Source organism: Coffea arabica, chromosome 6c (genome assembly GCF_036785885.1).
Source record: "Coffea arabica cultivar ET-39 chromosome 6c, Coffea Arabica ET-39 HiFi, whole genome shotgun sequence".
Taxonomy (NCBI): Eukaryota; Viridiplantae; Streptophyta; class Magnoliopsida; order Gentianales; family Rubiaceae; genus Coffea; species Coffea arabica.
In genome coordinates this window covers 8,762,360-8,788,025 of record NC_092320.1, presented here as the reverse complement: position 1 = coordinate 8,788,025, position 25,666 = coordinate 8,762,360, and the positions used below count along the sequence as shown (strand labels likewise).

The following is a 25,666-nucleotide window of genomic DNA, read 5'->3' as shown; positions in this document are numbered from 1 at the left end:
AAACCTACCCCATTTAATGAGAGTTGATTCTTTTTTTACCATCAATTCAAGTTCTCATAAAGTTGTACCATATTTAATGTGAGGATATTTTAGAAAAATAGCAATCTAAATTTACTTTTCCAATAAAATTAACTATTTTTTCTTAAACTGTGTGAAAAAAGAAACAGGACTATCAAAGTGAGACGGACGGAGTATTATCAACATATATAAGACTAACAGCCGAAGGAGGGTTACTGTTCACAAGCTTTTTCGTCGTCCTCACGTGCTCGCCATCCTCCTTCGGCTCGGCTCTTCTCATCATCTCGTCTCATCTCACAATAGCAGCCAAAATTTCGTTATCTTCCCTTTCACCTCTTTTCATCTCATCTCATTAATGCACGCACATGCTTTTCCATTTTTGCTCCTTCGTCTGCTCTGGTTATGAATGGGTGGGCTGAGAATCTTTCTTAATTGGAATAAGGCGTATCACACAATGGATTTTATCCTTTGGATTTATGGCCTCCATCCTTTACCTGAGATTTCTTCTCTTCTACCCAACAATTGGAGGTACGATTCTTTTTCTCCTTCCTATTTCAGTTTTTGGCTCTTCCTCTTTATGATTGTGATATTTTTCTAGGGTTCCTCTCCCAGCTGTTTGCGTTCTTGCGGAGGTTGATTTTTTGTCGGAATTTTCTTCTGTGCCTTTTTCCTTTTTCTTTTCTTTTGTTATATTTTCGCTTGCATGCTGAATTTTACAGATGTTGTTCTTGTCCTTTTATGTTTTACGTTATTTTGTTGTTTTCAGGATAGCCTTGTGCATTTGTCTTCCAAATCTGCGTGGAGGTACTATCTTTTCCCCCTTTTTTTTTTTGGCAATCGCCTTTTCGTTTGAGCTGTCTTTTCCTTCTCCTTTGAACCGGTCTCTTTATGCCTTTCTTTCAATATGCTCTACCTATGTCTCGCCTGAGAGAACACCTTGATGATTTTTCCCCAGATCTATTGTTTCTTTTCTTTCCTTCTTTCTTGCTCCCGGAGTTCGAGCAACTACCTAATCAGCTGCTAACTCAGATCATCAGATGGCTTTGTCACTAGCTCTTCAGCGGCTGGTCTCATCGAGCAGCCTTCTCAGCCGGTCTCTCAATCCCCTCCTCCGTCCGGCTGCTTCCGCTGCGTCATCAAGTGTTTTCGACGTCGTCGATCGCCGCTCCGATCGTCCTCTCGACCATAGCCGCGAATTATCCTGTTTTCCAGGTAATTTTTTTTTCTTTTTTGCGCCCCCACCAGATCTATAATCTGTCTCTTCTATGTATATAATTTGGGGGAATTTTCATCCTAGCCTCTGATCTTGTCCTGCTTATCGCCAATTGATATAGCGCAGCGGAAATGAAGTATGGGTCCCTTTCTATTTTTATTTAAATTGACGATTTTTCGACTGATCTTTTATTTTTAATTTTTTAAAAAATTTTTTTTTGTCTGGGTCTTTAATGCATTTCCGCTAGATGTCTGATTTGTTTGAAGCTTGTGTTTGCTTTAGTCTTGTGGTGGGTGATTTTTTTTTTCTTTTTAGTTAACTGCTTTTCTTATTTTTTCAAACTCTATTTTTTTTTTTGACCTTTTTACCTTGGCTAATAATAATTGAAGCCTTGATTATGCTCTGTTTTTCTACCATTGTTTTGGGTCAGGCAGGATGAAGTATATTTAATCCAGTAATATACAATTTTCTTGCTTAGTGGTTTGGATTCTCATGCACTTGATCTCGTGCTTTTTTTTTCCTTGCTCACTTTGACTTAGGATTTTGCATTTTGCTTGTGGTAGAAAGTGATTTCTTGTATGCGAAGTAACTTTTACAGTTTGTGCTCGCCAAATTGACAGAATTTGTGGATGTACTGAACATGCTTTTAAAAGCTTTACCAAAGTGTAATTCTTCAATAAAGTTTAGAATGTTTTAGTCTTAAGGTTCACTGAGGATTGGTGCATATTGGGATTAAGAAGACGCTAACCTTTAAAATGCTTTTTTGGATAATTTTGGGAGGTGAATATTATTTGTGGACTTTATGTCATATTCTTGGTTAAAATGTGTAACTGGAAAATCAATGTTTCTAAACTAACCCACTCGGGGAAGTGTAAGGCAAAGAAAGGAAAAAAAAACTGGATTAAATAGCAAATAGAAGTATTTATGCTGGTACAGATCTAAGCTTCATTTTCATTTTCCCATAGCTTTTTCCTTTATGATGTTGGAAGTTGTGAGAACATACTTCTTGTGTACAAGTAGTTGAAAGATTAGTACTCATTTCAAAGCTAATTGCTATTTGTGCATCCTTTGTTTGTAGGAAGTATTGGAGTATGCAGATAAAGACTGCATGAAACAAGGATTCCTTCACTTGTTCTTATAAGAGGAAATAGCAAAACTGGACAAATTTGTTACTAATCACTCCCTCAAAGTTGGTGATTCCCCAATCTAGAACAACTTTTGCTATTATTATCTTCACCAGGAAAGGCATAGAAAAGTTGCAACCCAGGCATTTTAGCTTCAAAATTTAGCTTGGAAAGGCATAGAAAAGTTTCGACCCTGCATTTTAGCTTCAAAATTTAGTTTTAGTCAGATTCTATATACTAAGAAACTTGGCTGTCAGAGGTTGGAGAAAAGTCAAGATCCAAAGCTGCAACAAACACCTGCATCAGCAAATTAGTGCGGGGAGTGCATCAAATATCAAGCTGCATACTCTTGTGGAGGATATTCTTAGCTTGAGAGTGCTGTTTCAAATGTGCTCTTTTGGTAATATATCTAAAAATGATAATCATGTTAGTACTACAGTTGGGGAGTATGCCTTAGGTATATTGCATGATGAGGAATGGATAAATCCTCTGTGCTATTGAGCACTTTTGTATAGAATTAGGGGCCTTTGCTCCAAGTGTAAAGGTTAGTTGATGATTAATATATGGCTAATATCGTTTCGGAAAAAAAATATATACTAAGAAACTATACCACCTCATGGTGATTATTGATATTTATATTGTTAGTGAAATCTGTAGTAGACCCTTCATGGTTTTTCCGCTTTCAGTAAGTTTTGAGTTACCATATAAATCAGGAGAATTTGGGATATGGTTTTCCCGCTTTCAATTCATCATCAAAACCACGTCTACAGGGAAGCAGATTATGAGAGGACCAAATTGTAGTGTCTTCAAATAATGCCCTCATGACCAGCAACGGATGCAAGCCAGCACTGCTAGGTACGACTGTGGTCAACAATCTGAGGCATTGATGTGTTCAAATCAGATTGCAGAGCAGGTTGCTCTCGATTGGTTTCAAATCTAATAAGGATCCAAATGTTCAGATGGAATAGAGTCCCTATAAGAATATTATTAGCTCAAATGCAGTGTTCTGAGCCCTTCACTGACAAAAAATTTCACAGCATGCGCAGCGACGCAGGCCCCAAAGCATCTAATGGTAGCTGAGTTGACGATCACTTTTAAAGCAACTGTATTTGATGACAGAACAAACATATCAATTATGATGATCATGGAAGAAGGAAATTCCCATACCGTCATGGCGATAAGAAAGATCTTAAAGTAACTGGAAACAAGCATGGTAAGGGCTGTATATTTGCCCTTCAGAACTCCAACTGAAGCATTCAGAAACTTTGCAGAACCGATGAGTACCACAGACATAAACAAGAAATTTCCCAAAACAACATCAATCAAGATCTTTACAGAACCGCAATACTGCAGGCTGCAGCAAAGCTCATTAACGAAGTGCTTTCTGAGTCATTCGCATTTAACACCCAATTTCTGTAAGAATCCAGCATTAAAAAACCCAATAGTAGTTTCCACATTAAACACTCAGAATCCAGAATGTCCCTGGTGAACATATTGTAGAACAAATGTCTATATGCCTTAGGCTTGTGCAGAATCAAATCAATTAGAATAATCATGACTTCACACACAATATATTCATCAGCCACCTTTTTGCAATTCCCACATTTCATGAGGCGGATGTTTCCGGGAGAATACTGAATGTAGAGACTCTTGATGGGAAAAGAACATTCAACACATCTAAAATCGCTCTTCTCCTCCATCCTTTTGGTCTGTGATGCTGTCTAAAGGTGTGTTGAGGGCTGGCATTGGTGGTTCAAAGTAAGAACTATTCCATTGCACTTTATACTTTTGGTTGTCCTGGAGTGTCTCCTTGTTCTTACGGGTGCAATAATTGAAAGAATTAGAGGAAGATTTAACCGGGTTCATGGCATCATGCCACCCGAAAGAATCTATGGCACCCACTTATTACATACAATAATATCACGTTTTTATTTTTCAAATTATATACCCACTATATATTCTTTATGGGCATCCATTATAAATTGTCGCCGCGCGACGCGCGGCCCATGCCTCCTAGTTAAAGTTTAAAGAGCAAAGGTGAACGGTGGTGGAGAATGTGAGAGATATTAAAGCAATTCCCAGTTGACACTCGGAGCGGAGCCTATTGCCATTTTTTGCGTTTGACAATTGTAACGCAAAAACGTTTCTTAGTGCCACAAACTACAAACCAACGAACCAACCCCACTTTAGCATTAAGAAGAAGAAGATTAACTGATTAAGATGGGACGGGCGTGAGATATTCTGCCCTCAACCCAGCCATAAAAATGCACTCTACAGACTGCTAATACTACTTACTAGTCGTAGCTTCTTTTTTTTTTTTTTTTTTTGGGGTCAAAATAATAGATACTAGTAGCAGTAGTTAATTACTAGTAAGTCAGTCAAGAGAAGTTATTACTAGTAGTTTCCTAAATTACCGGCTCCGGCCGGCTTTAATAATATCTTAGCTGGTCAACTCGCCGGCAGCCGGCATTTCCACACATTTACTAATTAATAAACAAAAAGAGTTGAAAAAAATACAGTTAATTTGTTCTTAATTAATCCAATTTAATATTTGTTGGACTATTCTAATCTTGTTGCTTTGGCTTTAGGGGGGTTGAAATGTTGAATGAATGGAAACGCGAATGCATTCAAAAAATAGAGAGGAATAAAATGTTTTAGGTAAATGTTTGTCCGGGGCATGATGAGAGAGAAAGTTGGAAAGAAAGTGAGATAGAATCTGGTGGGCTTTGAGCTGTGATTTAGCTGTAATTTTTTCTTTCTTTTTTTTTTTTTTTTGGGTGCTTATTTCTCTCTCTCTCTCCTCACTCATTCTATCCCCTCACATTCTCACAGACACAAACTCACACTAATAATCCCTAGAAAACGCCCTTCCATTCCACCGTCTCCCCCTTTATTTCTCTCTCTTCTCAAGCAGCACCACCACCACCATTACCAGTTGCCACCACCCACAAAAATCTCCAAAACCCCGAATCCCTCAACGCCATTTTCTTCCCCTCTCCTTGATCTCTTCTTAGCTCCACCATCTCACATTTGAAGAAGATAACAGTACCAAAATAGCTGTGAAGTGAGGCTCCTCAAAAAACACTAGACAATTTTCTTTCTTCAGCCTCAGATGTCTCATGTGAGATGAAGAAAGAAACTTTGTTTCACCTCAATCCTGTCCTATTTCTACTCTCATTGTTGGTTCTCTTGCCATTTTTTGGGGTTGTTCATTCGGCCCGAATCAGCCATGGACCTCTGACTGATGCAGAAGCGCACTACATTAGGCAAAGACAGCTGCTTTCCTACAGGGATGAGTTTGGGGACAGAGGTGAGCTGGTGACCGTCGACCCAACCTTAACTTTTGAGAATCCAAGGCTCAGAAATGCATACATTGCATTACAGGCCTGGAAAGAAGCCATCTTGTCAGATCCCTCCAACTTCACTGGGGATTGGGTTGGATCTGATGTGTGCAAGTACACTGGAGTCTTCTGCGCTCCGGCGCCGGACAACCCCAAAATCCGCACGGTAGCCGGCATCGACCTTAACCACGCTGACATTGCCGGGTACCTCCCGGCAGAGCTGGGACTTCTCACAGATCTCGGTCTCTTCCACATCAATTCCAACAGGTTTTGTGGGACTATCCCCGGAACGTTCAAGCATTTGGAGATACTGTTCGAATTGGACTTGAGTAACAACCGGTTTGCTGGCAAATTCCCTTACGTCGTGCTCAGTTTACCAAAATTGATATTCTTAGACATAAGGTTCAACGAATTCGAAGGAACCGTTCCCCCACAGCTATTCGACAAGCCGTTGGATGCCATATTCATCAACCACAACAGGTTTGCCTTTGAATTGCCCGACAACTTCGGCAATTCGCCAGTTTCAGTGATAGTCCTGGCCAACAACAAGTTCCATGGGTGCGTGCCAGCAAGTATTGGCAACATGAGCAATCTGAATGAGGTTATTTTCTTGAACAACGCGTTCAGATCTTGTGTGCCGGAGGAAATTGGACTGCTCAAGAATTTGACTGTCTTGGATTTGAGCTTCAACCAATTGATGGGGCCATTGCCGGATAACATTGGTGGGCTGGTGAGTTTGGAGCAGCTGGATGTGGCGCATAACATGCTGAGAGGGTCTATTCCGCAGAGCATATGCCAGCTTCCAAGGCTTCAGAATTTCACGTTTTCTTTTAACTTTTTCACTGGTGAGCCTCCGACGTGTTTGGCCCTGCCAGCATTCGACGACCGCCAGAATTGTTTGCCGGCTAGGCCAGCGCAGCGCCCTGCTGCTCAGTGTAAGGCATTCTTGTCCAAGAAAATTCATTGCAGTGCATTCAAGTGTCATCCGTTTATTCCTACCTTGCCCCCTCCTCCTCCACCTTCACCGCCACCTCCAGTGCCGGTACCCTCATCGCCTCCTCCCCCAGTGCCGGTACCCTCATCGCCTCCTCCCCCAGTGCCGGTACCCTCATTGCCCCCTCCTCTTTCCTCTCCTCCACCGCCAGTTTATACACCCGCATCACCCCCACCACCACCTGTTTACTCTCCTCCTCCTCCACCGCCAGTTTATTCTCCGCCACCTCCTCCCCCCTCACCGCCTCCACCTTCTCCTCCTCCTCCTCCTCCGCCTCCTCCGCCTTCACCTCCTCCGCCAATTTACTCACCGCCACCACCTCCTCCATCTCCTCCTCCACCTTCTCCCCCTCCTCCATCTCCTCCACCGCCATCTCCACCTCCTCCGGCTATCTCACCACCTCCACCTTCCCCTCCACCTCCTTCGCCTACTCCGCCATACTGTGTGCGCTCACCGCCGCCTCCACCACCAAATTCTCCACCACCTCCTCTATACTCTCCACCACCTATCCCCTACTATTATAATTCACCCCCACCTCCGCCACCAAACTCACCCCCACCTCCACCACCAGTGTACATTTACTCATCGCCGCCCCCGCCACCAGTTGTACACTCCCCGCCTCCACCGCCAGTTGTACACTCCCCGCCTCCACCTCATTCACCTCCACCACCATCACCACCTTGTATAGAACCCCCTCCACCACCACCACCTTGTATAGAACCCCCTCCACCACCACCACCTTGTATAGAACCCCCTCCACCACCATCACCACCGCCTTGTATAGAACCACCACCACCTCCGCCATCACCTTCACCACCACCACCACCATATATTTATAAGCCACCACCATCACCATCACCCCCACCACCACCGATTATATACAATTCACCACCTCCACCATCACCACCAACTTACTATAATTCACCGCCGCCGCCGCCATCGCCATCGCAATCGCCTCCACCCCCAGTTCACTACAACTCACCACCTCCCCCATCACCATCACCTCCCCCGCCAGTTCATTACCACTCTCCGCCGCCACCATCACCCTCGCCGCCTCCCCCAATTCCATGTGAACATCCACCACCGCCTCCGCCAGTGATTTACGGGAGCCCACCGCCTCCGGCTCCGGTATACGAAGGGCCATTGCCGCCAGTAATTGGGGTGTCATACGCATCTCCCCCACCACCACCCTTCTATTGATTCTTTTGAGAACTTTCCTCTAACCCAATCCTCGTAAACTCAAAAAGGGAAAAGAAAAAAAAATAAGGAGGACAAATATTGAAGCATTAGCTTTGTACTATTCATTCTTTCACTTCTCTGTCAATCCATCTTCGGAACTCGCACATATACTTGAAATGCTCATCACCGAGATGAGAAAGCGGAAGCATTCTGTGCCGGGAAAGTGTAATCTAGCATTGAGAGGATATAAATTGTGTTATAGTCAAGCTGAGGAATTAGACAATGAAGATGGTGACCGGGAAAAAGAGAGATTGGATGAGGCGGAGGAGAGGTAAGAGGTAAAGTTCTCGCTCCCTATATTTATTTGATCATTGATAAAAAGAAAAAGAAAAGAGAAGTGGAGTTTGTGAAATAAAATTGGCAGAGAAGGAAAGCGGAGAGAGGTTAGTAGAGATTTGCAGGAAGAAGGAAGTTTTTCTTTTATCATCTCAAATGTATGTATAGAGATCATCGTCATCGTCATAATCAAATCATCAGGGGCAAGAAGCCAGAAGCCAGTAATATGGGTGTTGCTGCTGCTGCTGCTTCTGCTTTGTTGATTATTACTCTTATTTCTCTCTTGTTACTTCTTTTATTATACATTTTTTTTGGGGATATTTAGCCGTGTTTGATTCACAGTTATACTAGTAGTATAATCATAAACAGTTTACATTTGGATTCATTCTGAGAAACTAGACCCATTATTTTCTGTTTCTGGGCTCCCCTGTTTCTTCTTTCATTTTCATGTCGCTGAGACATGTATGTTTCAGCTGAACATTTGGAAAGCGAAGTGATATTTGCACTCCCAATTAGCCTCTACCACTCCTTGGAAGTGATATTTGCGCTCCTAATTAGCCTCTAGCATTCTTTGGAGGCATATTATTTAGTGAGTGAATTGAAGTATATAAGAGGTTAAAATGGGCGGCCGAATATCAATTCCCATTTCCATAGCTTCTGTTTATCGTCGGTGGAAGCATGTTTTATGTTACCATTACTAGCAGCGATTTTGGTCACTATCAAGTCTCTGTACTCTGGAAATGAAGCGGCTGAGGAAAACGAACCACCAAAAAGTACTTGGTCCAATTTGATTTGACGAGTTAACCAACCGATCTCGCACACATTTGGTTTACCATTAATTGATTTCGGTTAGATTAGTTAATGCATCAATTCTGGTCTAATTCGGAGACAGTCTAACTCCATAATTAACTGGTTCAGTTGGTTATCCAACCAACCAGTGATGTTGCCCTTTTTTTAAAAAAAAAAAAATTTTTTTTTCTGGATAGAAAGATTGAAAAGAAAGATATGGAAATTAGTGAACAAAAGATAAGAGGGCATTGCCTCCATAAACAATCATCTACCATGACATTACATGCATATCTAGCTAGAGCAATACGTTAGTTACATGATAAGGTAAGTGATCTTGGTTTGCACAATCACACGGCTTCACAGTAACTGTGAAGTAAAATTGTTGCAGATGCTAGACACCATCAACCAAGCATCCTGCCTACAAAACGAGTCATCAGATTTTAGACTTTGGCTCATCATAATACTAATAATAATCTTTTGTGAAAAATAATAACTTGGATGTAAACCCAAACTCAAGCAGTCATCTGATCGCACATTTCGCAGCATAAGCCTCAATCACGTTTGGAGCTAAAACATACTTACTATTATGAGATTTTCCTGATGGAACGTTGGCCATGCTAAGAAGCTAAAAATCATCATGAATCACTCAGTCGAACAAGGTCCCCCTACGATGATGAGGTACGTGTAGCTCATGCTTATGCTATGTTTTTTGTGGGGAAGTTCCGGGCGGGGGGGGGGGTGGCTAAATTCAACCCTTAATTGGGTCGACCACCTTTCCATTAATTAAGTCATTAATTCTAGGTTATCATTGGGATCTGAAGATTTGCTCATATTCAACAGAGCGTGTAAATAATAATTATGTTTCCTTCAAGGTCACACCTCCCCATCGGTTTACATTTCGGTTTTTGAAAAGAATTGGAGGGATCTCTCTGTTCACATTCACTCCGGTCGGGATGGATGGACAAAGCAGCAGACGTGGAATTCTTGGCGATGATTTTGATGAAGCCAGCGCTCAGAAGGCAGTGGTAGTTGCATGTATTTTGTCGCGAGACCCTGATGAGACCAATGAATTTATAATAGTAATACGACACAAATAACGGCATATCAAGAGTTGTATAATTCCATTGAATTTACGAACCCTTTCGACTCAGCCTTCTTTCTTTCTTTCTTTAAATATCAACAATTACGACGTAGTAAGATGAATTGGGAAAGCGGCCATGGGCAGAGAGCTCTTAGCTGCCTTAGTGCGGTCCTCCTGTTAATGTTAATAGCCTAACACGAGATCATTAATGATGCCGATTCGACGTGACACCCCATTTCAATTTTCAAAGTGTATCATCGTTTCGGGCTCTGATTTTCAAGGGAGGCTCCATAGATGACTCTGTCTTGCTGCATTTCTGATTCATGTACACACACACACATATATATATATATATCTTCATGTCACCTTTTCTTTTTGTATAAATTCCTGTCACTTTTTCGGTGGAGTAACAAAATCGCCAGAAATGGTAACAGTTCGTAAATGTTTGTAGCGTATCTATGAATAGAACAGAAAAGCACTACGTGAAGTTTGGGGGGGGGGGGGGGGGGCAGAAAAGTACAATTATAGCATTTTCACCAAAAACTTTCCAACTATTCTCATCTCAAAAGCGATAGTGACAAACATTAAGTGAGTAACAATTCTGAAGAAAAAAATGTAGGACGACAATGGGAAAATCCAATATTCTCCTTTCATCGTGCATTCGATTGCTTTCCAGATTTTGTACTCGACCACCACAATGCCGATGATTTGCGAATGGCATTTTTGTTGTACTTTCCTTTTGTCCCTGAGGTGCCAGTAGTGGTAATCGCAATGATTGTCATCGTTTTAGGTCTAAATTGATTTTAAGCCCGCCAGCCACTTCTTAATCTTCTTCTACTCACACAAACCAAATTTTCTGCGCTCTTGATGCACGTTTCGTAGATTTTTCTCTTGAGATTTTCTTTTCTTTTGCCACCCGCTTCTATCTGTTTAACATCACTCCTCGCAATCAATGTGCCCAATATCATCGTTTCTCACGAAAGACGAGACTGCAATTTGGATTTAATTGGCTCAATTATTGAATGCCCTCCAAGTAAGAACTTCAAGCAACATCTGTGATTCATTGGATGTAGTACAAGCGGAACTAGATTCAGTAGTGTTCGAATCTTCTTTATTTCTGTTATAACAGATGCAACAAAACAAGAGAACAATCAAGAACACTAGAACAATTTTGGGGGAAATCAGATTTTATTAGGGTTTGGAACGAATGAGAAATGTTTACAGAATGAATATAAGGTGTATATATATACAACCAAACAATCAAACGGACTGGACCCAAAAATAGATCCAAAATAAAAACAGAACATAGTCGAATCGCCATAAGTCGAAGACCTGATTCAAGGCATCTCAACAGTTTCAATGGAGCATGACCATATCCCAAATCACTAGAAGGAAAATTACGCAGATATGTTTTTTCTGTTGTAGCATGGACTCTTGCATTAATTTATAAAATGATAAACTTAGACTATGCTTAAATTGCAGTTTTCTAACAAAGAATTTTTATGTTTTTTATAAATATATTTTTAATTATTTTTTTATCTCACATGCATCCAATAATTATATTACATTATTTTGATATAAAACTTTTGAAAAATCGCAATCCTAACAGGTACTACAGCTTGCAGGTGAGAAATCCCCGTTTCTCTAATCGTGCTTGTGATATCTGGAAAGTAAACGGAATCCTCCATCCAAAGCATTACGTTGTGGAAGATAGCCTTAGCAGGGAATGGTTCAACTTCGACGCAGTTGGGTCGCACTTGGGTCCTTTTCTCGATCCTTCCTCCGAAACAGCATTTGCCATCAGCTAGCAGTGCTTTTTCAATGCGACCCGTTGCTGGAGTCATCGTATAGCCCATAGGCATTTTGTGGATTTTGAGCCATACAAATTGCAACTTCAATTAGCGCGACAACTTGGTCAACAACACTTAACTAAGCGGGTATACTACGATTATGCAAGCCTAGGCTTCGTTTTTTGAGAGGGAAAAAAATGCATAGCTAGCTACTATTTAGGTAGATATGTTTGTAAATCTTAGGTATGAATCCCATGCTAAAATGGTAGTATATGGTAAATGTGGCAAATGAAATGTCCGTCGTGACAAGATTATCTGTAAATCTCAACCCCCGAGGGCCCTACTACTACTATTGGTGCCTGAAATCAAGACTGCAACTTGGTCATCCTGAAACCTGCAGTTGCCCCTTAGAGTTGATATTGAAAATTCTGATATAAAATATAAAGTTTCTACTAGGACTATATATTTTTTGTTTGCATGTTCTTTTATGGGATAATTGCAGAAACCTCCCCTGAGGTTTCCGACGCTAGCAATCACCTCCCCTATAATTTCTAAAATTGCACTAACCTCCCCTAGGAGGAAATTGGACCCATTACTAACGATAAATTATATGATATTACTTTTATACCCTACCTAATTGTAGAAACTTAAAGAACGAATTTTAGAAAAGAAAATTTATATTTTGTCAGCAAATTGAGTGACTAATTGAACTAGATTACTTGTGAGTTTTACTATCATTAATCATTGTAAGCAATACTAAGAAATGGTACCAACTAAGGGGAGAAAACGCCGTACATATTTTCATATTATATTTTTCAAACCAATCAATTTAAGTATAATTTTATACAATTGTAGAAAGGAAGGCCAGTAAGTAATTCTGAAGGTTTTATTAAAATAAGTATAAAAAGAACTTGCACAAATATACCTGCTCAAGTCATTTCTATTTCAAAATCTTCTCTAGTTCAGCCTACTACTACTACTTCTCAAATTGCTACATTTCTTTCCATCAATACAATTATCACTCTGTAATCTGAAAATATCAGTAGCAACAACAATTTTAGTACGTGATTCTAACGTACTTACTGCATTTTTCATTTACTAAAGACAATTTTATCTTATTCATATGCACTTCTAATTACTTCTAACTAGATTTATCTCATGTTCAGTAACTTTTAGTGATGTTTAAGTGATAAATTTTTTTTTGTATATAATTGGTGTTGACAATATAAACAGTTGTGTTGCCCCCCACAAATAGCTATTCACATTACTAATAGAGAGTTTTAAAAGCGACATGTATTCTTTATAAACTTTGCTACAAGAACCTGGATATATAGTCGTTTAACTAATAATTAGTATCTACCGTTGCTTCGTGTATTGTTGGTAAACCTCATTCAATTGCACTTACACCCCTTGAATTTACTAACCCTCAATAGTTTTTTGTATTTTGTCATTCCTCTATTAACACAACTTGACAAGCAATATAAAAGGCAAATCTGATATAAATTGCTCATCTCACTCCTTAAAAAATTTTTGAACGGTAACTTTTCTGGCATGGACTATATTGGCAACACAATCCTTAAGTTCAGGGGTGGTAAGTGCTATTTTCTAAACCATAGGGGAGATGAGTGCTAGTATCAGAAACCTCAAGGGGAGATTTATGCAATTTTCCCTTCTTTTATCTTTCAAACTTTTGGTTTTGGCTTGAAAAGGAGGAACGAAAAGAGAAATCAAATGGCCTTGGTAGGTGTCATTTTCAGCTATCGGTATTATGATGAGATGAGAGCAGAACCCACCAAAGGGAAGACATCGCATTAAAGTGGGCCCAAATTAACGATAAAATCACATGGGCTGTTACTGTTAGGGTATTCCTCCCACCTCAAATATATGTATAGATATTCATTTGTGACAAGTTCGTTGACTAGATTTCATAATAATACGTCGGATAAAGAAGCAAAACTGACATTAAATTAAGCCTCAAATGACAGGCTGTGAGTAGGTCAAGCCCATTAATGTCGTATATCCTCCTCTAACTGATGCCAATAATAGTACTCTCTGCTCTGACCCATTAAGAGTTGTTCGTATATAAGAATTGAAATGTTCCCCAAAAGATCCTTTCTTTTTTTTTTTTTTTTTTAAAATGGGAGTCATGTATTGTTATTGCTGCTATGAAGAGTAGACACGCATGTAACCGCAAAATGTATGGACAGATGGCCCCTTGGATGCCCAATTGAATTGCTTTCAGATTAAGATAAGAAGAGATCGAATGGTCTATATGAAACAATAATAAACAGCTCAGTATACCATACTTGTGATGTTGACCAGTTGGTATTGAATTATGGGCAAGCAGCTGGTGAAATCTCCCCACTCCCAGCCAGCCTCAGAGACTGATAAAATAGTGGAAAAGCAACGACGGGAGTATGGTTGTTGGTGCCAACTTTGTTCATGGACAGGCCTTGAGAGGTAGGTTGACGGAGTGGATAATACTTAATAGTAGTAGCAACAATTTAGTCAGTTGAAGATGTCATCATGTAATATAAGAATATCAAAACTCAGGTGGTAATTGCCGTTACAAGTTTTCAGGAAATCTTCCCATCTCATCCTTGAAAAAACGTACAAGTTTCATGTTAAAAAGCTGTATCCGTTTTTGGTTGATATCGATCCGTTTTATGGGAGTGTTTGCCGTCCACATTTTGTATAGTAGTATGTGTGTATCTTCAACATTATTATTGTCTCTTTTATGTCATCAGGCGGTTTCAAAAGCAGCCAAAAGAGTTGTAGGGATGCGATAATTTAGCTTAATTTGATGTAATTGGAACTCGTACTCAGTCAGGTTAGATACATCTGGTTGGAAAAATGAAATAATTTTGGACAAATTGGCATTATTATTCTGTTCTTTGAGATTTCTCGAGCGAAATAAATTGGTTTTATGAAAAAAAAAAAAAAAGGCTTCACGAGTCTCCACCTCTCTTTATGTCCTTCGTTCCTTGTACTTCTTCTACTACTCATTCAAAAATACTCAGTTGTCTCCTATACGTAGGATTTCTCTCGGAGAAGTCGGCGCTGTCAATTCAAACAAGAGAAAATCACCCCAAGAATAATTGTCCCGTTCGCTAACTACCTAGTACGCCACAAAATTCTATGATCAGTTTTCATATGTTGAGGTTTACGCGGTACTTACTTGGGGCCTTAATTTAGATTAAATAAGGGCATATATCAAAGTCTAAGATAACTCATTGAAGGAACTATTAAAGGGTCTATTTGGATAACACCAATTTGTTTCAAACACCATTTACTGTGCAATACTCACAAGTTTTTTTTTTTAATAAAACACAAAAAAATATTAAATAGTATACCAATATTGGGAGGGAGGGGGATGGCGGCGATAGGTGACGGAGGTTACCGGTGAGAGGAGCAGGGAGGGGCATTTTGAATAAATGCCAACAATTTTCTAAAATAACTACAGAATAAGTCATAATAGGGTTATAGGCTAAAAGAATCGTGCAAACTCATTGCATTGCCTTCTTTGAAGGGCAAACATTTGGATAAATCTAAACCTGATCTATGTAGATTTAGCGATTTAAAATTTGTCACATTATCTCAGCAATTCAAGTATTATATGTGCGGCAAAATTTAAATTGCTAAATCTGCAAGATCGAATCTATCCAAGTTTTTGTCTCTTTAAAAGGATGGATAGGGAAATGGAGTAGGAGACGTTATGGTTTGTGACCAAATTGCTCTTGCCTTCGGTTGGAGCAGAAAGGCCATTTTCGATGAGATGTCCAAGTGTGATGGATGATGAGGCGATGACTTGAGAAGGCCCAACAACTTGTGCCACGAAACAACTACTGGAATTAACGTGAGCCAACATTTCTACTATCATCAAGGATTTCTGTTTCCCAATTTTCACGATCACACATTTTAGCTGTTCTTCTGACTTGTCACACAAACCAAACGGAAAGGGAAAAGGAAACAAGCAAACATGAAGGAAATAACCGTGCAAATCTATTCTTTACACGCAGGAGAGAAAAAAAAATGAGGCTATGTTTGTTTGATGGAAAAGTTGTGTAAGAAAGTGCGTCATGAGAAAAGTGAAATAAAGCAAGGTAAAGGAAAAAAAAAAATTAATTTTTCCACCACAAGTATATAGACATAAAAAGCAGCATAAAATTCAACAAATTACTAATTCATTAATTATTAAAATAAGAATAAAATGTCGAGTGGATTTCTTGAATTGTAAATTCTAATATATTCTAATTTATATAGAAGTTTAGAATGGAGGAAATAGTTTAGAAAAACAAATGGATTTGTAAAAGAAATCTAATTAGTTGAAACTTTGTGTGACTAATTTTCCTATCGATTTCTGCAGGAAAAGTTTTATAGAAAAATGAACGATGACAAGAAAATTTTAGATGGTGGGCCTCATAAATTTGCTAATTCTTTAATTTTTCTGGCAAACAAACACTACTATCTGAAAGAAATCGATAAAGGAATCCTGTGGAGTGTGGACAGACTGAAGAGAAATGGGCTTGTGAATTATGGGCGGCCTCATAATGAGCTTGCTCCTATTGCTCGGATGAGATCTGTGTGGAGTAGAAAATCCTGCAACAAATGAATTTACAGGCACACATGAGTGCAATTTTTCGTGATCCCAATGTCTGATTTTCTGGTAGAATTCGGAGGTCCATTGGTTCGACAGGAAAAATCCTGGTTCTTGTCTGCTTGACCCAAATACCGCAATTGTGATATGCGTTTAGACCTCAGCCGCTAGTGTAAACTGTGAAGCAATGCCTCGTAATTGAAGACAAACCTAGGGACAGGAGTCCAGGAGCCAAAAACAAAAAAAAGAAACTGTACTCAAATTAGGCTGGAATAAAAAACAGGCACACACACACACACAGAGAACGCAGTACTAGGTTTTAATTTTCTCTTCCTTTCTAAGGCTAACAAATTGCAGCTTTAGTTAAAGCTCATTAAGATGGGGCAGTGGCTCCTCCTTATTTTACGTTAATGGACTGAAAACCTCAAGGTATAATGAGTATCAGTGCTACTTTTTTGCAAGGAATTGTAGTAGGGAACATGTGAAAGCACATGATCCAAACCCTGTTACTGTTAGATCTTTTCCTCCTCCCATTTTTTTGGAATAATAAACGTTAAGAGTACGGTGAAAGAATAAAATGTTGTGTTGTTTTCTTGCATCATCTTGATGCCCATTTTCGCAGAAAGTGGAATCAAGGAAGTTCTCGAACAAAGAAACTTCTTGAACAGGTGGCAATGTGTTTTAGTTTGGCACGACCTTTAGCCTACAATATTCCCACGTCTCCAACTTCTTGAACGGCTGCAATGCTATAAATAGTTTGGCACGATTTTTAGCCTTGCATTTGAAGAATCAGAATATCCCATTAGCCACTGCTGTTATTTGCGACACCGGGGGAATGAAGATAACGCAGTTGTAAATTTGTGGAAACGCCTTGTGAATATGATTTCTCTTCTATATGTGGCTAGGTCTGGTCCATGTGTTTTTCTTTAGGAAAATAGAGCGGAGCCGGAGCCGGAGCAGCATTTTTCCTATGCCTTGCCGAGGAAAATGGAAAATGGTGGTGCTTTTTAACCTTTATGCTGGTTCAATTGATAATCGGCATTCATTACACAAAACCATTTTTAAAGGGCATAATGATATGTATATTTGGCTTTTGCTTTTTCTGATATTGCTTGTTGAACCTTGAAGGAGGAGGGAGACTGGAGATCAGAAGCCACAAATTGGGGAGGTAGGTCGGTAAGATTATGTTGACAGCCACAGTAACAGCAAGTATATATAAAGGATAATCACCAGGCCACCATCCATTATTATTGCTGTGGCTTGGTAAGCGGTAAACATCCCATCATTATTCATCATCATGCATAATTAACAGTAGCAGCAGTACAGTACTCCTCCTATCTGCAAGAAGAATGATTGAAAGAATCCTCATGCGTTAAAATTCGCAGAAACCCAAGTGATTTTGCTCCTTTTCATAACCAGAATCCCCGCTGTTTGTTTGTACTGGATTTCCACCTGCTATTAAGTTTTACCCCCCCCCCCCCCCCCCCCCACAATTCTACAGAGAGTGATTCTGTCTTACCTCAAAGGCTTAAAGTAAAAATGATGATGATGTTGTTGAGAATTGGATTGAAGCAGGAAGCAACCTTTTTTAGTGTTTGGCACATGACCCGCTCACAGTAGTCATTAAAGTCAAGTGACAATTATTGCTAATTGTTGAAGTCATAATCCCATCCACACTTCCTTTTAATCATTTGCTTTGGGAGCTTTATGCTTTTAGGCCCATGCTTCAACTACTGTACATGCCACAAGACAAAAGTAAATGTTTTGCCAAGTAGAGCTGGGCCACAAAAAAAAAAAAAAAAAAGTATAGACATGAAATATATATACTCTACTATAAAAGCATCTTAACAATTACATTTATTAATTTTTTGGAAATAATTGGTGTGGATAGACAGCCAAGTTCAGGTGAGGAGGGTGGGCAAATGTCCCTCTTCTCCTTGCCTAACTCTAAACTACTCATAAAATTCTCCTGACAATAATAACAAGAACCTTCATTTTATTCTCCAAAGCGATCGATCTAATCAGAAAAAAAAAAAAAAAATTGGTGGAACAATAATAACAACAATGAGTGCTAATAATTAATAATAATGGTGATAGTTTCATGCTAATACAGCATGCGAATTGGAAGAAGGTCCTCGACCCAAAAAAAAAAAAAAAAAGGGTTCAATTCAAGCAGGATGATGCTTGAACGCATGAAAGAGTTGTGATAGATAGGTGGTGCAGTGAAGCATTTATCATTATTGTGGATATGGAAAAGTGGAAGCAGGAGTGGTGTCTGGCAAAAGTAATTTAAGCCTTGTAAGATACTACGATCCATCCATCGGTCACGAAAATTCGAAGTCAGACACACCCCCGCACCGCACCATATAATATGATATAAAGCCTTCGGCGGGAAACAGAAAAGAAAACAGGCCCGCCCCAATTCTACTCTTCTCTTCTGAGTTCTTCTGCCACCCAACGACGTTAACAAAGCCAGACCCCCACCACATTCTCTTCCTACGCATCTTTTTCTCCTTTTTATGTACAGTTTGGAGACAAGAGAATGACAAAAGTGAAGAAAAAGAGCTGAAAAATAATTAGTAATACTGGGAATTAGAAGTCTCTCTCTCTCTCTCTCTCTTTCCATGTGTTGATTCAACGCCGGTGTCAAAAAGATACGGAAAGAGATATGCAGAGAGAGAGATAGAGCGTAAGAAAAAAGGGGGCGGCTGTCGATCAATTCCTCGTTTCTATGTAGTAGTGCTTGATCAACAAGTACTATTCTTTTGATTCTTTTTTTTTTTTTTTGGGATCATCAAATTTATTACACTAGTCGTATTTCTGAAGAGCTTCGTCCAAATTCCTCTCCTCCTCCTCCTCCTCCTCCTCCTCCTCAGGTACGTACGTTTGCCAATGGATTTGATCTTCGTCACTGGTTCCAACGGTTCTTGTTCTTTATTTTTTCTGCGCTGCATGATTTGTCTTTCACAGCCATTTTTTCTGCACTGTTCTTCTGCTTTCTTTCTTTTTTCTTTTTTCCCCTCAATTTAGTCATTGATTCTTGCCTTTGGCGACAATCCAAGCAATGCGGGGACTAAATTTATCTCCCTGTTCTCTGCTTAATTTGCTTGGACGGATTATTGTCTTCTGACAGCCGCATGCAGACTTTAGAAATTGAAAACACCACCCCAAGAAATCGCTTCATCAGAAAAAGTAAGGAAAAAAAAAGGTGGAATTCGACATTTCTTCATTCATATTTAATTTGTATTGGCAAATTAGCCACACCATTGGTCCATTTCCTAAAATTCCATGTTTACTCTGATTGCACATTCTTTTCCCGTCCTATTTTTTTTTTTCTTAAAAAAACTCAAATTTTACTTGTAAGTACCTACTACTATATCCATAAAGTTTCAAACAGCTTTCGTTTTTAAAAAAAAAAAAAAAAAAATCTCTTGTTATTTATGAGATAGACGCATGCTTCGGCTGTGCACTATTAAAAATGCAAGGGATTGTTTTCATGGAGGTGCGAATTAAGCATGATAAATCATGAATGCCCTGCAAAATAATGGTAAAAAAAAAAATAATTTTAGTTTATGGGCTTTTTTGAGCCAGGCCTGGAGGTAGAAGAAGACGAGTAGACGTCATAGAAAGGAAGGTGGGAAATGCATTACTACTCTCTCTCTCTTCTAGGTGGATGAAAACTCGAACACGCACGCCTCCGGAAAGTCGGGCATTTCGGGCATGTAGTGGTAATATAGTACTGCACAACACAACATTGGTTACTCTTTGGATTAGTATTTACCTTTTAAAGATAAGAAGATAAGATGGAATTATAAGACGTTATATAATTATAAGCTGTTATAATAATTTGGCGTGACTCGGCTCATGTTCATGTGAGTTGTCCATTACCATAAGAAATTGATTGAGTTAGGAATTGGGCGTTAGCATAAAACTTTTGTGAATTAGACGGTTGAGGCCTGAGGGCAAGAATTTCAATGTCATCCTTTGGCTGGTCAATGTTTTAAAAGTCCCATTTAAACCTGCTCACTCATTCCTTGTTGAGTAATTGCGTAACTTGTTAATGAATGAAATAAGCGCTAGTTAGCACTGGGAATGAATTAGGAGAGGTCAAATTTTGTTTGACCATTTTGATCTAGCTTTGATTTAGGTCATAAATCGACCTTAACCGGCTAGTGGCCCACAATAGATGGGAAATTTGTTGCATTGATGCTCAATCATCAATTACTACTACGTTCTACACTTTTAGTTACATACAGACGACCGACCGATTGTCGACCGACTTGCGGATCTAAAATTTTCGCCACTTTGATGAATAGACTTCCGTGTAATTTTCCTCTTCTGCAGCCTAAAAGTAACTTTTCTTGAACCTTTATCTTTGGCGGCGGACACTATAGCCGGATTGTAGATTTCATGTTTAAGAGAATTTTCTTTCACCCAAAAACAATAATGTAAATATCGCAGTTTCTCATCTGGCAGTTTTGTCCTCTGACGTGTATGACTCGTTCAGTAGTATTCGTGAACTTTGCCCCGCTTGGCTTGGCTGGGACACCATATTGTTTTTCAAGTTTCCCACTGTCATGCAAAAACATTGGTTGCCATTGCAGGCGAAGAAGACCAACTGATGGAATAAATTCAACAATTTGTTTCTGGCTTCTCCATTCATGCTTTGTGCAATGACAAACTCTCTGCCAAGTGTCAAAGTTGAGATGGAGGGCACAACAAAAAGCATCAAGGATAGGTATGCCAAGCTTGTGGAGGGCTCTTGGTTTAGTCAATTCTGCCATGGTTCCAATCCTTGGATGGCTAGATATGTCTATGGCTTGATATTCCTTGTTGCAAATTTGCTTGCATGGGCTGTTCGTGATTATGGCCACAGTGTACTGGCAGAAATGCGGAGTAAGACGTCTGGATTCTTCAGTCTATAATTCCTTTTCTACATTGTCTCAAGTGGCTGTAGTACCTTCTTCTCTGTCTTTCATTTTATGCCAAAGATGTAGTGTTTGCCTAAGCGTTATACTCAGAGATGGAAAAGCCTGCAACCCATAACACATTCTGCCATTACTTTCGGATCGTCTCCAGTAAGATTAATATTCAACCAAATTGTGCAGGCTAACATGTTCTATGTAACTGCAGGACTGAAAGAATGCAAGGGAGGGAAAGATTGTTTAGGAGCAGAAGGAGTATTGAGAGTGAGCATGGGATGCTTTGTATCCTTTTTTAAGTCCGTATTCTTTCGGGAGTTTTGTTCGTTAGATAACAGAGGATACTTGCATAAGGAGTAATAAGGTTCCTGACAGATAATCTGCTTAGTTACTTCTATTGGATAAATGGCAATCTTTTTAGCTTTAATTTCGCAATACACAACCTTTCAATTGGACGTGGAAGGTTCTTCAGGATAGAAAAGAGACTTAAAGAGAATGTACCAGGAACAGGTAGTCAGCAATAAGTTCACAGATTAGGCTATCCACCTTTACAATGCAGAAATTGGTGCATGTATTGGCACCTATCACTCTCATTCAAGATCCTCTTCCTATTGAGGCTTCCGAAGCCCTTAATTGGAGGTTCTATTGAGTAAATCAATGTTTCAACGAGTGCACAACTTCTTTACTTGTGGAGATGTTGAATTAAAACCAATCTTCACTTGTTTGTGATAATCTTTATGCCTGTTCTCTTAGCCTAATGGTAGCCTTGACACCACTTTAAGATGTTCTACTTTGTAATGTTTCTCTCTACTGCTGGTACTTCAAAGTTAAATGAGCGTAGAGAGTTCTGGCATTCTGGTTGGTGGTCTGCTAAGATCTTCATGATGATGATGCTGATTATCCTGCCTTTTCTACTTCCTGCTGAGGTCATTTCACTTTATGGTGAGCATTTCCTGAAATAAAAACTTTAATTTCCTTATTCTAAAGTATCTCATCATAAAAACTTATTTTGGTTCCATAAATTTGTAACTTCATGTTTAATTACTGTACGTTTGGCAGGGGAAGTTGCACATTTTGGTGCTGGGTACGTTTTTCTGCCAAATAGCTTCCTATGAAATCTGAGTCAACTTTGTGATAAACTGACATATTCTGCAACATCTATGGTGACGCTAATTTTCTTTGATTTATTATGCAGGGTATTTTTGCTAATCCAGCTAATCAGTATAATCAGTTTTATTACATGGCTAAATGATTGTTGCCAATCTGAAAAGTATTCAGATAGATGGTACGTTGCTTCTTTGAGCAGATGCATCCACAAAAACTGAGTGTCACATTTGGAATTAGGCATGCTTTACTCTGGTCATAACTGTGTCATGCTACATCATGGGGTCATTAATCTAATGAGATTTTAATATAAGATCTAATGGAAAATTATTGATGTTGTTGCACAGCCAAATCCACATTATGTTACTTGCAACAACAGCATATGTCGTTTGCATAATTGGGATCATTTTGATGTACATTTGGTATACTCCAGAACCATCCTGCCTACTTAACATTTTCTTCATCACCTGGACACTAGTACTTCTCCAGCTCATGACCAGTGTCTCTCTCCACCCCAAAGTAAGATACTGTTATTGTTCTATCCTTCAAATTATTCTTGTTCAATAATCATTCACTACTTAAATCATGTGTGCTCTACGAAACAGATAAACGCGGGCTTTTTGACTCCAGGACTTATGGGGTTGTATGTGGTGTTCCTCTGCTGGTCGGCCATTAGGAGGTATGTTGTAAGTAATAACCGCTTGACCGCTTGACAATTTTCTTTAACTTTTTGCATCCTTCTTCAAATTGCTGGCTTCCAAATAGGGGCACGGAATAGCATGTGTTCTTATACTGTTCTTGCTCTTTACCCATTGCAAAATGGTAAAAACTTGCTATGCTGGCTTTGCAAGATATCCAATGGTCTAATTCATGCTTCAGCTCTAGCAAGCGCTTAGAAATTTCTTCATAATGTAATATACAGAAGTTTTCATCGATCTTGTTTCTAGTATTACACCTCTGACGAACTGAACATTATTCTCCTGTTGCAGTGAACCACCGGAAGAAAAATGCATTAGAAAAGCGGAAACTGCAATAAAAGGAGACTGGCTCACCATTATAGTAAGTATTTAGAACTGAAATGAATCTTCACAACAATTATTAAAAAGCTAGAGGCTGCAACTGGTTGTGTCATTTGAGCAGATCTGAACATCGAGAAAGATTTCAATAGTAGGATTAATTTACTCCTCAACTACGCAAAAATTTTGATCCTTTCATGAAATAATATATTTGCTATTTATTAAAAATCCTAGCAAAATTCATCTCCTCTCCCATCCGAGAACCCAAGTAGCAGAATTTGAAGAAAATCCTTGCTGATGAACCTCTAGTTTTTTCAAGTCTTATATCTATAAAGAGTTTCTGCTACAATTGTTACGCTAAAAAGATGATTTTAATGCGTTTATTTCCTCCTTTATTCCCCTAACAATTGAGTTTCTCATTTTGCAGAGCTTTATTGTCGCAGTCCTCGCAATTGTAATAGCTACATTTTCAACTGGCATTGACTCAAAATGTTTTCAGGTTTTTCTCACTCAAACTTACTTCAATTAATTAATAAACTGAGGCAAACTATATCTGACAACAAAATTTTGCAGTTCAGGAAGGATGAGGCAGAGAAAGACGATGTTCCATATGGCTATGCGTTTTTTCATTTTGTTTTTGCAACTGGAGCCATGTACTTTGCCATGCTTCTAATTGGTTGGAACACTCATCACTCCATGAAAAAGTAAGGTTCTGCATCTTCCTACATCTCTCTGTCTTCTATCTGGATATCCCAAAAGCTTTCGAAGACTGTGAATGGTGCAAAGATCTGGAGACACTTAAGCTAAAAAACCTTCCAATTTCTGGTAATAAGGTTTTTGTTAGCTAAAACAGAAAGCATGTTTAACTTGTGGTATTCAAATGCATGCCAGGAACAATTAAAATTGCAAGAAGGGCTCCCTAAATATGTATTCAGTGTGCACTTGATCAAGTTGCTTTAGACTAAAAAAAAGAATGTGCTGATGAGTGACTACATGTGGAGAAAATTGCTATCTGCCAAGATTTAGCTGCTACCTGCTGACAACCTATTTGCACTGTGTAGATGGACTATCGATGTGGGTTGGACCAGCAGTTGGGTGAGGATAGTAAACGAATGGCTAGCTGCTTGTGTCTACAGTAAGTGCCTAAACCAAAAGTCAGTCCTGAATTATCTCTATTTAGGAACAGTTGGATCATCTCTTATAAAGTACCATGACCCGTAGCTTTACCCTTGTATGATGAAAGTATGTAGCTTCTACCTCCCATTGTATGAATAAAGACCTTACCATTAACATGTTGAACTATCCGTATTTATTTTGCAGTATGGATGGTCGTAGCACCAATTATATGGAAAAGCAGGCAAGCAACTGAATCACCAGTGTGATCAGTTCAAGTCAAAAGAAAAAAGAACGAAAGAGAAGTCACAAAAACATCCTTTGACGATTTGCCCCATGAAATAATTATGCTACTCTTCAGGGCTCATACAGGCAGAAGCGAGGAAACAACTCTATACCAGCACTGAAGTCTTCCAGGCCAGATGCAACTGATGAAAGTTCTACGGCCATTCGGACAATACTGCCTTAAGTTCTCCGTAGTATCTTGAAAGGATTCCAATACGTGCAAATATGCAACTGACAGCACATAACAGGATTGTTGTATCAGGATTTTTTGTTACACGTCAACACACAAACAAAAAAAAAAAAAAAAGAGAGAGAGAGCGAGGGAAAACTATACGTGGTATTTAGTATCAGACATTGTATCAAAACTTCGGGTCGGGTGAGCATTAATTGTTGATCATTGTTTATTTAGCGATGGAAACAAGCAAAAAGAATTTCTGTTCCTTTTTTTTTTTTAAAATATCATTTCACACTTTTTTTTATGTTTGAAATGATAACCGTTAAAGAGTAAGGAGGAAGAATGTTGCGTTGTTGTCTCGAATTATCTTGATGTCCAATTCACAGGAAGTGGAATCAAGGGAGTTCTCAAATAAAGAAACAACAATACGGGATGGTATACAACTGTTTGAATAAAGTCTGAAATCGTTTGGTACGACTAAATAAAGAACCTGAAAATGCTCGTTTGGTACTCAACTTCCTTACATTTGGCATGTGTTCTACAGGTCCAGTCCATACGCTTTTCTTTGTGACAATGGTGCTATTGAAAT

The 25,666-nt window shown here is 39.1% G+C and overlaps 3 protein-coding genes and 1 pseudogene across 13 annotated transcripts; 3 read left to right on the top strand and 1 right to left on the bottom strand.

The window, feature by feature from the left end:
• The first annotated feature begins 235 nt into the window (after positions 1-235).
• Positions 236-3,080, top strand: LOC113738236 (uncharacterized). 5 transcript variants are annotated; one of them, XM_027265479.2, is made up of 5 exons: positions 240-546; positions 617-650; positions 785-822; positions 1,048-1,230; positions 2,310-3,080. In XM_027265479.2, the coding sequence occupies exons 1-5, from the start codon at positions 495-497 to the stop codon at positions 2,330-2,332; spliced, it is 330 nt and encodes a 109-aa protein (XP_027121280.1). In that variant the 5' UTR covers positions 240-494; the 3' UTR covers positions 2,333-3,080. The 5 variants fall into 5 exon arrangements, 3 of the variants coding, with proteins under 3 accessions (XP_027121279.1, XP_027121280.1, XP_027121281.1); XM_027265480.2 differs by having other exon boundaries at positions 351-546; positions 1,056-1,230; positions 2,310-3,005; XR_003460060.2 differs by lacking the exon at positions 617-650 and having other exon boundaries at positions 236-546; positions 974-1,230.
• A 118-nt stretch (positions 3,081-3,198) lies between these two features.
• Positions 3,199-4,191, bottom strand: LOC113738235 (protein ARV 2-like; annotated as a pseudogene).
• A 1,290-nt stretch (positions 4,192-5,481) lies between these two features.
• LOC113693721 (uncharacterized) lies at positions 5,482-8,590 on the top strand. Of its 3 annotated transcripts, none has more exons than XM_072052663.1 (2): positions 5,482-6,751; positions 6,782-8,590. In XM_072052663.1, exons 1-2 carry the CDS (start codon positions 5,482-5,484, stop codon positions 7,888-7,890), a joined length of 2,379 nt encoding a protein of 792 aa, XP_071908764.1. In that variant the 3' UTR covers positions 7,891-8,590. The 3 variants fall into 3 exon arrangements, with proteins under 3 accessions (XP_071908764.1, XP_071908765.1, XP_027068141.2); XM_072052664.1 differs by having other exon boundaries at positions 5,482-7,399; positions 7,430-8,590; XM_027212340.2 differs by having other exon boundaries at positions 5,482-8,590.
• Positions 8,591-18,693: 10,103 nt separating this feature from the next.
• LOC113691531 (uncharacterized) lies at positions 18,694-25,343 on the top strand. Of its 5 annotated transcripts, XM_072052661.1 has the most exons (14): positions 18,698-19,338; positions 21,067-21,200; positions 21,339-21,358; positions 21,596-21,669; positions 22,167-22,326; positions 22,444-22,468; positions 22,580-22,669; positions 22,836-23,007; positions 23,094-23,167; positions 23,478-23,547; positions 23,932-24,003; positions 24,078-24,208; positions 24,566-24,639; positions 24,825-25,343. In XM_072052661.1, the coding sequence occupies exons 2-14, from the start codon at positions 21,124-21,126 to the stop codon at positions 24,884-24,886; spliced, it is 1,101 nt and encodes a 366-aa protein (XP_071908762.1). In that variant the 5' UTR covers positions 18,698-19,338; positions 21,067-21,123; the 3' UTR covers positions 24,887-25,343. The 5 variants fall into 5 exon arrangements, 4 of the variants coding, with proteins under 4 accessions (XP_027065502.1, XP_071908762.1, XP_027065500.1 ...); XM_027209699.2 differs by having other exon boundaries at positions 21,067-21,358; XM_072052660.1 differs by lacking the exon at positions 18,698-19,338 and adding an exon at positions 19,933-20,190 and having other exon boundaries at positions 21,067-21,358.
• The last annotated feature ends 323 nt before the right edge of the window (positions 25,344-25,666 follow it).

Excerpts from the sequence above, each read along its gene's own strand:
- LOC113738236 (XM_027265478.2), top strand. The coding sequence starts at position 425 with ATGGGTGGGCTGAGAATCTTTCTTAATTGGAATAAGGCGTATCACACA. Across the intron at positions 547-784 it reads CTTCTACCCAACAATTGGAG|GATAGCCTTGTGCATTTGTC; the intron begins GTACGATTCTTT and ends TGTTGTTTTCAG. Across the intron at positions 1,231-2,309 it reads CGAATTATCCTGTTTTCCAG|GAAGTATTGGAGTATGCAGA; the intron begins GTAATTTTTTTT and ends CTTTGTTTGTAG.
- LOC113693721 (XM_027212340.2), top strand. The coding sequence starts at position 5,482 with ATGAAGAAAGAAACTTTGTTTCACCTCAATCCTGTCCTATTTCTACTC.
- LOC113691531 (XM_027209699.2), top strand. The coding sequence starts at position 21,124 with ATGCTTTGTGCAATGACAAACTCTCTGCCAAGTGTCAAAGTTGAGATG. Across the intron at positions 23,168-23,477 it reads TGCTGGTCGGCCATTAGGAG|TGAACCACCGGAAGAAAAAT; the intron begins GTATGTTGTAAG and ends CTCCTGTTGCAG. Across the intron at positions 24,004-24,077 it reads TTGACTCAAAATGTTTTCAG|TTCAGGAAGGATGAGGCAGA; the intron begins GTTTTTCTCACT and ends AAAATTTTGCAG.